The sequence below is a fragment of the Anarhichas minor genome, unplaced genomic scaffold (genome assembly GCF_050575085.1).
Source record: "Anarhichas minor isolate MPS153535 unplaced genomic scaffold, ASM5057508v1 ptg000062l, whole genome shotgun sequence".
In the NCBI taxonomy this organism is placed as follows: Eukaryota; Metazoa; Chordata; class Actinopteri; order Perciformes; family Anarhichadidae; genus Anarhichas; species Anarhichas minor.
Genome location: NW_027466508.1, coordinates 2,903,335 through 2,916,954, shown reverse-complemented (window position 1 = coordinate 2,916,954; position 13,620 = coordinate 2,903,335). Strand labels below are relative to the sequence as shown.

At 38.6% G+C, this 13,620-nt stretch overlaps 2 protein-coding genes across 2 annotated transcripts in view; one reads left to right on the top strand and one right to left on the bottom strand.

Moving 5' to 3' along the window:
• Nucleotides 1-879: 879 nt before the first annotated feature.
• On the bottom strand, nucleotides 880-7,410 carry rec114 (REC114 meiotic recombination protein). The gene is made up of 6 exons (XM_076077620.1): nucleotides 7,333-7,410; nucleotides 5,823-5,912; nucleotides 2,638-2,721; nucleotides 2,176-2,349; nucleotides 1,201-1,275; nucleotides 880-1,044 (listed from the first exon to the last, which is right to left on the bottom strand). The coding sequence occupies exons 1-6, from the start codon at nucleotides 7,408-7,410 to the stop codon at nucleotides 880-882; spliced, it is 666 nt and encodes a 221-aa protein (XP_075933735.1).
• A 2,388-nt stretch (nucleotides 7,411-9,798) lies between these two features.
• Nucleotides 9,799-13,620, top strand: part of hcn4 (hyperpolarization activated cyclic nucleotide-gated potassium channel 4) — a 57,882-nt gene continuing 54,060 nt past the window's right edge. Inside the window, exon 1 of the mRNA XM_076077814.1 lies at nucleotides 9,799-11,277. Coding sequence (XP_075933929.1) covers nucleotides 10,592-11,277 — 686 coding nt within the window. The 5' untranslated portion in view covers nucleotides 9,799-10,591. The remainder of the gene's footprint in view (nucleotides 11,278-13,620) is intronic.

Here is a 13,620-nt window from a genome sequence, read left to right as displayed (position 1 = left end):
TGATATAAGTATATATATATATAAATATATATATATATATATATATAGGTTTTATTCTTGAGAATTTGTACAGCATATCATGGTCAGTTAACTATGTTTGATTTTGTGACGATGAGTCCACTTTATTGTGAAGCAAGGGCTTCAATGGCAGTATTTAAATTTAATTGAGAGTGATTACAGAAAATGACTTATGTGTGTTTAACTATCTAAACAAAAATGATAAGTGTATTATTATTTTTTTCTTTCCAGAGTAACTTAGGTGTCTTGTATATGTTGAAGTATGAGTGTTCAAATGATAGGAAATCTTTAAAAAGTATTTTTTTTATATTTCCCAATTTCATTAATTGTTTTTTTTTCTTTTTTCCTCTCTAACTGTATAGCATGGCTATAATCCTATGCAATATGTATTCTTAAATAGATATATGGAGGGCAGTTTGTTTTACTCAGTGAAGCTTTAATATTGTGGGATCACTTGGAAGCTGGCATAGCAAAATTCACTGCTGTAGCTGCATGACTCCTCTTTCAATACGATGTATCCATGTGTGTTGCGGTGGAAATGGACCTGCATTAAGGTGGGAAAAGAGGGACCAGAGTATATAGCCACGATCAAACTTATGAGTGAGACCAATATTTTTTTTTTTCTGAATAAAAAATGTAAAATTGAATCCAGATTTGTATTGCTTTGCAAGTTCTTCCTTTAATCACCCACATTCCAAACCATCAAAGCATCATCTTCAGGCCACATATACACAATAACAACCAAAGTGTAACATTTTAAACAAGCAAGAAACATTCCAACGCCAAGAGGCACCGCCTACACGAACTATACCAAAATCACACTGTATTGACCTTTCTGCCTTCAGCGTTTGTTGAGATTCGTCACTCTTGAAGCAGTTTCCTCAGCTCCCCTTCCACTTTCTCCACGAATGCAGGAAAGCTGGGATCCAGCAGACAAATACGCAGGACGGGCCCCAAGTCACCTTGTGCCAAAGAGCCGTGGCGATATACTTGAGGTAGAGTCACAGCAGTCTCTCCCAACATGTGCTGTGGAGGGTCCAACAAATACTTAAAAAGTAAATTAACTGAACACCCTGCATCTCATGAAGTAAAAAAAACACATTAATGCACATTAGTTAAAGTTACACAAAATTGCAAATAATATGTTGCACAGAGGATGTTCAATGTTTTTACAGTCACTACCTGGGTAAGACGCTTGATGGACAATGATCCTTGGACAACCTCGGGATCAACTTCCACAGCCTTTCCCTGACAAGTCTGCTGACACACAAGAAGAAGAAAAGTATTTGACCGACCCAGCATGACTCCACAGGGTCAAGAGGCCAATCAATGGCTTCATTACTAATTGAAACACAACCACCCCTCAAAGTCCTTTCATGTGCTCTGTGAACTCCTTCAGTGGGTCTGTTCACTAAAGGTCACATTCAAACCCACGGCAGAGTCCGTCCCTCTGTCCTTTGATGTTAGATGCAGTAAGCCAGCTGGCTGGGTCTAAGTTCTGCTCTGTATCCAGACACTAATTAAACGTATGCTTTGAGTGTTTTCAAGTTTAAGAAGTAAACGAAAGGCTGCTACTGAAATGAAGGAGACTAGTATGATACAGCACCAACAATCTCACCTCTATAGTGTAAACTTCAACTGGTTAAATGCTGGCATGTTATGTTGTTTGTTATAAGCTTTGAGTCAAAAGTGTTTGTCTTGATAATCAACAACTTGACTGTTAAAGGCAATAAGAACCAATTTCTTCGGTGTTTAAAGGAGGTTAATTAATTATATTAGTATGCTACATTCCTGTCTGTGCGTGTGTGTTTAGGGTGGGGCACGCTGTATTCGACACCATACATTGTATTGTGATTGGCTACTGATTCATGTACAAGGTATTCTCTATCTCAGCCGACCTACTGTAACTGTAATGTCACCTCTAAGGATGAGTCAGTGTTGTAAATAGCGCCATCTAGTGAGGATAACATGGCCACTGCTGCTGAAGCTGACCACAGCACTGAAGCACGATACTGTTGATTAAGCAATCAGTACGGACTATAAAACTTTAATTATGGCACTTAAAATTATGCTGAGATACTTTTTTAATTCACAAAATACTGTACGATGCTGGTTACAATATAGACATTTTATTTACTAAATTGTAAAGTGGGAAACCTGTATCACTGGTGCAGAGGCCTCAGCGGGGGACTGATTGGGGGGCAATGGGGTGTCATCCAGAGTGGTGACAGACGTGTACTCCATCAGTTTTTCCACAGCACTTGAACACTCCTTAATTGCCTCGGCCCTGCTACTTCCATCAAACTGCATCCTCATCATGCGGCTCTCTCCCTGCAAAATGACACAATCTGTGTTTGTCAATCTGAGTTGTGCCAATGAAAACACCATTTTCTACACAAGGAGACATCCAAATGCAATGTTCACGCAATGCCGTTCACCACAGTACCTGAATAAACAGTATTAAAAAAACACATAAAATCCAGATCTAGACTACTAGTCGTTGTTTTTATTTAGTTATAGTATAATAAATGTAATGATCTTGAGCGGGAATTAAGGTACTAGGACATAACTGGAGAAAATACTACCAAATGTGGGATTGAAATGCATCTCAAGACTCACCATCACAGTATATCGCAACATCAGGTTATCAGATTTCTGGTGTACTTTGAGAAAATCGGATCCACAGAGCAAAGGGATTGTATCCTGAGGAAAGACAAGAGAACAAACGGTTTCAGCAGCCAGGACAGGAAATCAAATATTTTTGGGGTATTTTTAGGATTGTATAATTGTCTTCTTTTGTACTGCTCCATGTAAAAGCAACTCCATGTTTCCACTCATTCTAAAATGGTTACCGAAAACTGTCTGCAGGGGTCTCTATTTGCTTAATAACCTGCGAGCCTCAGCTTTGAGGCTTACGGAAGCTTTTTCACGCAGGGAATCAAACAAGCACATTAAACAACAATAGCTTAACAGTGTGATCAGCATATTTTGTTAAATGTGCTTTTTTTTAAGACTTTGAAAATAACAATGTAGGTATATCAAGAGGATATTCCTCTGAATAATGGCACTGCACCATGCAGGAAGTCATTCCACATCCAGTCTTAATAACACACATCTTTGAAACTGATAGCATTATTATGATTAATAATTAAGTAATAGTAAGCTCACCCAAGTTTCAATGCAAAAAAGATATATTTCTGGAAATGTAATTATGGAAATAAACAAGTAAGTATATAATTAAGACAGACTTATGATTTTCTTTTGGATACGCTTGTTTTCTGTGGGATATTCAAATGCTTTATTACATACCAATTTGGAAAACACATTATTGGATTTGAATTTTCATTCTAATGCAAATGTCGGTGACCAACTGTACAGTTTGCAATTAAGTAAAGGAATAATCTGAATAAATGTGTGTAGAAATCTATCAAATGTAGATGTGTCCAGACAAGGCAGGAGGGGTCACTGAATGGTTTGAGGAATATGAAAATGATGTGAATCATATTTCTTGGCCTTCAGCTCCCAACCCAGTTGGAGACATTTGGGTATTTGGACCAGTGCTCTCGACCATCATCAGCGAAACACCAAATGAGGGGATATCTATTGAAGCCTATAGGCCGAAGCTCTCCTTATTAGACGTTCCTGAGCATTCACTGCACCAACCTAACAGACCGGTCCATCATCCTCGGCGAAAGCTCTCTGCAGGCTGACCTGAATATGTGGCTCGACACCCTGGCGCAGCAAGATAGTTGTGTCACCTGCCAGAACTCCATTAAATGAGACATTGAGTAGTCCGTCACATTTATGTCATCTGTCGGGCAGGAAGTTCACTATTTTATGTCTAAAGGCCACAATAATTAGTATGTTATCATGTCCTACTTTTACAATGTTACCGGCTTATTTCTGCAGTGTATCACACCTATAGATAAGAGTTACCTGCTTAAGCCTATTATTTGTGGTTGTGACTTTGGTAATTTATTTCTTCACCTGACTGTCCACAACTGGTATTTGTGGAATTAAGATGTACATGTCACTCTGCTGTGCCCAGGTTGGCAACAAACCAATGTTCAAAAAGGGCAACAAATGTCATATAAAATAGAAATAGAATCGAGGCAGGTAAACTCTGTCTACCACATATAATATTTTAAAGTCTGAACAAAAAGCTGAAGTGCGTTTTAGCTTTCTGTGAGCCTGAACATGAACATTTTTCAAATAATATTACTGATTTTGAACCTGTAACCCAAAAAGTTCTGAGGGACATTTGGCGTCACCCAACCAAAACAATGTGATCAAATGCCATCAGATTTGAACAGAAATGTCATGCTCTTCAGCAGAATACTTCATCAGGCCTTCAATCGAAGCCTTTTATCCGGAAAGCAGATTTCTGTTTCACAGATTTACATCCCAGAAAATCTGCCCAGAGAATGGAGCACTGTTTCTTTCGTCGTTTTGTGAAAGGTGTAATTGAAAAATACTTTTACTGTCTTTACGTTAACATGCAGATTGTTCATTTCTTTATATTCACAGAGAAGCTGTAGTAAAAACACAGCATACAAATGAACACAGAAGCTAAAATGTAGAGGTCCATGGCACATGTACACTCTTTGAAGAGAGTGGCAGAGCAGTCACGTCCCATGCAGGACTGTCAAATTTGGAGCAGCATTGCTAATATTTAATATAATCCATATTCAATGTTACCTCCATATGGGGGAGGGCAACCAGTAATACAACTGTGACATACTTCAGATTGCTAGTGTCGGAGCATGACAATCACAGCTGCAGCCTTAAAGGATTTCAAGCACTTTCCCAAAAGCAACAATTTATTTTTTTGAATTGCAGAGCTTCAAGTAAAGGTACAGCGCAACACCTATGCAACGCAGTGACACCTGCTTCAGTCCAGAGTGGAATTGTTATGGTCATTATGAGCTAGAACTCTGTAAGTGAACATCCAAAATGAATTGATATTCACCACAGTTTTGTCTGTTTCCTGTTGTATTTTGTAGGTTCACTCCTCCTGTTCTGTTTTACTTCTTTCCTTGTGCGTTTTCCCGCCTTTGTGATTGTCTGGCCCCGCCCTGATTGGCTCCACCTGTGTCTAATCACTCCGCTCTCCTTGTGGATTTAGTCTGTGTGTCAGTTTGTCGTCTCTCCTGGTGAGGAGTTAGCTTTGAGATGTTTTGGTGTTCCTGGTTTGTATTTTGTATTTGCCTCTGTTGCCTGCCTGTTTTTGGACTGCATCAGTAAGTTTATTATGTGTCATTAAATCACTGCACACCACTTGCTGCCTCATGATCAGTATTTGGGTCCAAATCTGCTATTTCCGAATTGTGACTGTACACAAATTTAAAAAGTATGATTTCTCTGTATACACAAGACTACAGTAAGTCTACTTTAATTTTGTCAACATTTGAATAACCTATGTTCATATTTTAAACTACAATCATGTTGATCTAATGTAGTTAAATTGTATCTATTATTAATCATTCAGAATATATATTATCATATTGAAACCCAAAACAGAGGTCTTTTTGTATGTAGGAATCACAATGAATGCATAACATCCATTTGAAAGATAATATGGTTCTACAGTGACATGATGGCACTGGAATCATGTATGAAGGGAATCAAATGTATGTTTTTAAATCGCATCTAAAGTTTCTGAAAGCTGTAAAGAAAGAAGTTAGTCAGAATAGGCCTTCTAACCTGACGGATCACATTTATAAGGCTGGATCTGGAAAATAAGGCTTAGCCAGGTGTGCATATCATAAAGTGAAATGGTAAATCTAGCCACACGGTCTTCTTACCAAGCTGTCCTGTCCTTGCAATACCAGCAAGTATCCAGATTCCACAACTGTGAGGAACATTTCTTGTTTGTTGCCATTTGCCTCAAATATCTGGTGAAAAGAAAAGAGAATATTAGCTGGTGCAAAGTTGAAGTGAGTGATTACTTTTCCTGATCAACTCATAATGGGTCTATCTGTTCATGTTGGAGGGTTTTTAGTTAAAACCAACGTGTGCATGAGTTAGTTATTGTTTAAGACAAAACCACAATCCTTAAAGCTAGACCTTCAAAATGTGTTACAGGACACAACAGCGTCACTAAATCTCTGCAGTCCCAGCTCACAGCTGAAAACACTACTCGGATAAATGACAAGTAAAAGATGAATAACGGGTAAGGGAAAAAATTGCGCACTTTGCCTGACGCACGGTATCTCACTTAAGTGTTAAAACAGGCATTTTCATTAGACATTTGACATGTCACAGGTGTAAATAATAGAAACGGATCCATTATAAATGTTTGTAACTCCTGTGCTTTTTCTACTTTGACAAGTCAAAATGCTGCCACAGATGCTGTCTCTTTCACATTGTTTTGATTAAATTACCGTTTTATTTTCAATCTATTTCTGGAGTTCTGTTTTTGTGTCTTGAAGTGTGTGTGAGTTTTTTGTTTTTGTATCAACCACCATGCGAGTACCGAAACAGGGCTGGGAATTACTGCAGAACTGCTTCAAACAAAGCTCTTATCAGGTAACATGATGTCTCTCTAACGTAAAGTGAAACGGTTCTAAATTATTATTTGTTTAGTTTCTGTAGCTGCTTTTCTCATTTTAATACATCTAAATGAATTACTTAAGTTTTCTGACTGTTATTCTGGCAAAATATGCATTTTCGGTTAATTGATTTGAACTCTAAAAACATGTTGGATGGGCTATGTTGCTTCCAGAACATGCCTTCTCTCAGACTAGTGGAAAGAAAACGTCCAACATACACATGTAGGTGTTCATCTTACTACACTTTGTGTATTTGCGTCTGTAGATTTATCCTAAATTCACCAAAAGTGAGCATTAGAATTACAATTTAAGAAAACTTTCAATACAAAAAAAGCTGTGGTGTAGGTAATCAATTTGGAAAGTGTCATGGTTATGTATAAAAAACACTACTCACAATTTTACCATACATATCTTTAAAGACTGATAGCCTGATTTATGCAATATTGTATCCCTAAAGACATGGCGGTTATGTCTGACAGTATATTTTCTGATTTATGGAGTGATAAGAGATCCAAATATCCCTCTACAAAAACCCTTGACTCATACATGTCAACAAATTCAAAGTCCCTTATTGTTATATTGAAACATTTATTTTTTGGTACAACTTGTAACACGCAAGAATAATAGCCTTAATATAGCCCTTCAACTGGGGAGGTTTAAAGACGATGCAACGAGACGCTAACGTTAGCTCAGTAGGAAAACTAGCTTTAGCTCATGGTCGCTAGCTAGTATGAGAAGGTCCAGTAACTTTAAATGTATTTACCTTCCAAGGCTTTCCTCCTGCAGAGCCTCGACGGAAACGCGCATAGCGTTTTAACCTCCATGCCTGACTAGTGGCCATTTCCGGTAACGTTGGAGACGTTTTTGGTCGATATGTTTTCTAGCTAACCAACCGTGTGCTACAAATAGTGTAAGTGGGCGAGTCTGATCGCGTGTTAACGTGCAGCGCGACCACACGCGCCTGTTTTACCCAAAAAAACAACAAAACACTTCTGTATCGTTAGATGAATAGACAGACTGCATGTCTGTGCAATTTGATGCTTTGGCAACAAAGACCCATTTTGAATTTGATAAGCAAATCTATAGATATTTACAGTATCGATAAAAAGACTGTTGACAAAGTTGTATTTGTAAGTTGGGGCCTGGTTGGTATTGTGCAATACAAAAAAAAGTTTTACAGAAGGCTAGTTTTATTGGCAAAATAAAGCATATCCAACCTCTTGAAAATGTGACTGTGCAAGCTTATTGTACTACACTAACTATATTATATATTGTAATGTATACAGTATAATAGTGGTATAATATCTAATAGTGGTAAGGAAATTTGGTATTGAAGGAACAGTTTTGAAACGTCACTAACTGTGTAACGAAAGCAAAGGACCACTTGCTTTTTGAGCTTTTGACAGCATCACCCTTCCCTCTTGGGCAAATACAGCTGGCTCATGTCCCAGAATGGGACCTAATACGTTTGGAAGACATGATAACAGGTGGTTGTATATTAAGGAGCGATGGTAACCCCTGGAGGGTTGTGTTCTTTTTCTGCTATTAATAAATATGCCTGCTGTGATGTAGTCATACTGTGTTGGTATAGCCCCAGTTTGTGCCACTTTTAGTTTCTCGTTAATTTGATATTTTTCATATTAAAAGTTGATATTTTTCTTGCTTTGTACAAAATAAGTAATCAGCTGCCATCTTTGTTTGATTTCAATAGCTTGGAAACAATTTATTGTTCCCATATAGATTAAGTTTTGTGAAATTTGACTTTTTTTCAAAGTTCAGATTGAATTTAGAACCACAGACGTGTTTCTTTGTGACTCTGTAGTCATCAATGAAAAGTCTTATGTGAGAATATATGAGAAGCACAAAACTGTAAACATAACGTGAACAAACAATCTTGATACAGATCCCTTAGATTTGTATTTTTATTGTGACCAAGATACTGAGTGGGACATTTTACAGTTAAAAGAATTTGACTTGTCTGTGCTCTCTGGTGGACAAACTAAGGTGACACTGTTTCCAAAATTACCTCAGACCTATAGTTTGCATTTCAGTCTTGCATTATCTTGTTTCTTATCATCCAACTTATATCTATTTCTTATCTTTTCAATATTATTGCTTTTTATTTGTTTTTTTATTTTACTTTTGAGTCTTTTATTTTGAATAATTGTCTAATTTTATTTCATGACCATCCTGAAAGTTCTGTTCCTGGTTTAGCTAAAGCATAGCAAAAATGCTGTATAGATAGAGTATTGTTATTATACGTATACTGCACCTGCGACACGCTATAATCGGCAGATGTATCGGCCTGGCTGATTTGTTGGTCCAGCTATGTCTGCCATGTAGCTCAATGCAGTTTGCATTGAGCTAGACATGGAAGTTTGCTAGCCAACATCCAGTATTTTGATCTCCGCTCCCTCTTTTATTCTTCCCAGGTTGGGATGCTAACTTGACTAACAAGAGAGGCACAGCACAGGTAAGACATCAGACTGACGTATGTAAGAAAAGGAATGATGGCTCTGAAAGAAGTTCACAACAAACTGAATAAATTAAACGTGCTAACTACTTTTTGTTTTGTTTTGCAACTCTACAGTAGTTATTTGTTTACTACTCTATTTCCTTGAAATTGCACCTAGCCAAGAAGTGGTTTCATTAATACAACTCTGGGAAGGGGCTGCTTTGAATATGTGTACTGAAATCAAACAACTGAGGACTCTCACTGGGAGCAATGTATTTGTGACTATGATGCAATTCATTCACTTTTTTGAATGGGGGGGATACAGAGGGCATTGTGAATGAATGAAATAAACCCATGCTATCTGTCACTGACAATGAATGTGCCTCCTTTTTCATGTGTTAAATGTTTAATTATTTGGGGGGAAATATTGGGGACGTTAATGGCCATTACACATCATAATACATAATATATAGGTCACATGTCAAATTACATTATTCTATTCTAAAAAAAATCTTTATTGCTTTTTGTTTGTCATCAGCCTAGATGGAAGGAAATATTGTAAATATATTTATTATAAAATTATGATTTTTTTTAACCGTGTTGTGGCAAGATATGCAAGATTGATGTGTTGTGAATTATAAATAGTTAATTGGACACATAAAATCAAATTATGTCTCCATATTTTGTATACAGCAGCCCACTTATTTACATGTATTGGCATTTGAGAGGTCACTCGCAGGTCTATTTGATAAAACACCCAGACAATTTCTTTCCAGCTTCCACTATATTTGTGTGCGCAAATTACGCAGCGGATCCGACAGATGATATGGCGATTTGTATTTTTGTGAAGCCCACAGCAGGGCTGAACAATCGGTTTGCATTGCCTATACCTGTAACCTTAACTTAAGAGAACAGGACAGCGTTTTAAGAATGGGAAGAGCATTCCCCTTTAAACAAGGTGGGCTGAGCTTATTTGCAGTTCTCGCTCCTATGGCAACCCAATAGATCAGCATCATGAATATTCACAATTCGCCAAAACGCACCCTGACTATGGATCAGTGATGTCAGCGGTCCCTGGAATGCTCTACTGTATTTTCCGTGATTGTGTCGCGTTGTTTTGATGGCAGCTGGCAAGACATCTGGTGAAAAGAGCATCCTTCGTCGTGCATGACCTTCCCTTCGTCTCCGTATCACCGTCCGTCGGCACGTCCCTCACATGTCACGCTAAGGTGACTTTCAAGCAGTTTTTTCCACTTTTGCGCACAATGTCTGAACGGCACAAAGATGTACATCGGGGACGCAGTGGCCAAGCGGACCGCCCAGGCTGTGCATGAGGACATATGCAAACTGTCAGGTAGTCTAACTATGTGAAAGAGTATCTTTCATCTGTTTCAGTAGAGCTACGGCGGTCCATGTCATGTGTAGCAGGCTTTCAGGGATTCAGATTAGCTCCAGACTGATCGCTCTCGCAAACAGATAGGGAGCGCGGAGCTGGTGGAAATAATCGTTACTATACAGCCTAACAATCTGGATTTATTTAATTTCCTCACCAAGTGTCAATGTCATAATGGACAGGTTACACTCCTCCATGCGTAAAAGGCTCTACAGTTTGCCACAGCATATTGGACAGAAAGCATCTATAATGGGCGAAGGAGAAGACGCAGACAAGGACACCCGGAGGAAGAGTCTTAGGATGAAGCCTCTACCGTCACCGTTGCCGACCTCTGGGGGAAGCTGCAAAGGCATCGGGGAGACCAAAAGTGGGGAGTCTGTGATTATGGAGACGGACATAGGGAGACCGATGAAGACCAGCTCAAACGGGGATTGTCGGAGATTTCGAGGCAGCCTCTCGTCCATCACAAGTCGCCATGTGCACGACTCTGACTCGGCGGAGGAGAGGCGCCTCATCACCGAGGGGGATGTCACCCCGAGCGAAGAGAGCCCCCCCGGAGCCATCGGTGATGGGCCGCCTGATCAAGGCACGCAAGGGGCCAGCGGTGGCGGGGGTACCCTAAAAGACTCCACAGACCAGCAGCCAGGGTTTATAAAGTTGGATGGCATTGATCAAATTCTGCCGGACGACGAGAGATTATATCAAGCTGGGTTCATACACAGACAGCTTGGAGCAATGCTTCAACCAGGGGTCAACAAGTTCTCCCTGAGAATGTTTGGAAGTGAGAAGGCGGTTGAACGGGAACAAGAGCGGGTTAAATCCGCCGGATTTTGGATAATTCACCCGTACAGTGATTTCAGGTAAATGTATGGCTCATGCTCTCCGAACAACAAAAGGTTTTAGAATCAAGCATCACGTGAGCGTCGCTGCCTTTTACAGGTCCAGATGTTTTTATAACGATATTCATCAGCTTAAGAGCAGCCCATTCCTTGTTTTATTCAGCTTCATTCTACTCATTCACTTTAAAAGATGACAAAGTTATCAATTGACTTTGCTGCTTTATGAAAACACTCACGGGCTACTAATTAGTTAAATTATTCATTTTTTTAATTGCCATAACACAGTATATTAATTCAATTTTTTTATTTCAGGATACGGACATATTACTATAGAGGCCTGTACTGTGTTGTGCTATGGAACAACACACAGAGATAACACAACCTTTGCTAATTAGGACAATTCTCCTATCTTGGTAAAATATTATCCAAAGGTGCGTAAATGAAGCCTTTAACTGGTTTCTTCTTTATTTGAGAAAACTTGTGGTAAGGGGAGTTTGATTAGGGTTAGTAATGAGGCCTTCACTTCACATAGTCTTTACAGGTTTACTTATTGATTTTATTTTTCTTCTTTTATATAAATGGTCTTTCAAAAAATACCAGGGTTAAGTAATTTTATTTGGATTAATTGTTAAAGTTCTAGAGCAATTTTGAAATGATCGATGCATTTTATGTCCGCATTTAATAGTGTTGTCAAGTGACAGACTGCAGCTGCAAAATGGAATAGAGAGAGAGAGTCCATGCACTCTTTTGTTGGCCTACAGATTTGCTCTTTTGTCAGTGCCCTTGAGTTTGTTATTGGCCATATACGTACATCTGATTCACAGCCACATGGAGGCTCTTAGCTGCAAGACTAGATACGGTCCTTCATCCTTGCTTTTAGGATTTTAGAATGGTTGTCATACAATGCTTTTCATTCAAGTCCATGTGCATATGGACTTTTTTTTGCATCTCAGATGACAATGAGTGTGCTGCTTGTACAAACTTACTTATTGCCAGAACAGCGCTGTGGCTTGGACTACATACTGTACACACTATAGTACACATACTTGTGTGTTATGATCTTACTATTATGAGATGCATCGTATAATAGTATGGTTTTGATTGGAGAGTGCTCATTTCATTTGCTTCCTTCAACCTATCTAATTAAATATAATTATTTGGGGAAAATACATCTATTTTGACTACCTCATAGCCTGTATTGTAAGTAGGTAACGAAACTTAACTTCTTTTTAATTTAATGCATTTTCTTCTGATTTAGTAATTCAGGTAAATGGTTTCATTAAAAGCTTTAGCATTTACATGTAGTTCACATGCACCTATCATTTAAATCATGTAGAGTATTCTGTTGTAACATTTTATGGAGCAAGATTGTCATTGTTACACGTACTGTATTCTTCCTTGGCTGTGTCATTGAATGTTGTCCAGCCTGCCTGGTGTTTGATTGGCTATGATGGTTTAATGGCATGTGATATAGAAACTCACTTACCACAAAAGTGTGTTTTTCATACCTCAAGAACAAGATGTCTGACTTTGAGAGACATGAGAGTTGAAGTGCGATTTGCTTATAGGCCTGAGGTGTCAGTGGAAAAGGCGTGGACTCTTTCTAGAATAGAAAACAGGCACATTTGCCTGTTTAAGGGACAAATACACTGTGGTGTGTATATATATATATATATAAATATATATATATAAATATATATATATACGAACACCAAATATAGATTTTTTTTTTTTGTGGATTCAAGGAAGGAAATAATTGTTTTTTGTAACACCAGATTTCGGAAAAATCATATCCCTGATTCAGGTATAACCCGACCCATGTGATCAACTGTGTTGTTTAGTGGTTCCAGTCTGTGATTGGTTTATTTCTTATTAAGAAATCTGTCACTCTCCAAATAGTATTTGTCCAGTTTCTACTCAGGCAAAACCTGTAAGCAAGGGTATAATATTGTCTGGGAACTATTTGTAGATATGTATACTAAAACACTACACTGATTAGCGTATCCTTTTTGCAAACCCACAGTTTAGACAGGTCATCATCAGGAAGTGAGACATGTATTAGACAGTTTGTCATTTTTGTTATGCTCCTTCCAGCTGGTTGTGTTTCGTCTGACCCCCTCTGCTCTCTTACTCACTGTGTTAAATGTCACGAGGAAGGGTGATTTGGGGCTTGGGGAGACTGTCCTGATACTGAAAGGTCAGATATTTGGCACCAGTCATCAGCTTTGGAGGGCCTTTGAGCAAGATGCTGGAACGGGGCTCCATGCTGCACTTAGTGGACTAGATGGATGTGTGAGTCTCATTGAGATCTATCAAAATAATGAAAATGCACTGAGAGGGGAGTGCTCTAAAAAATTCGGTTAG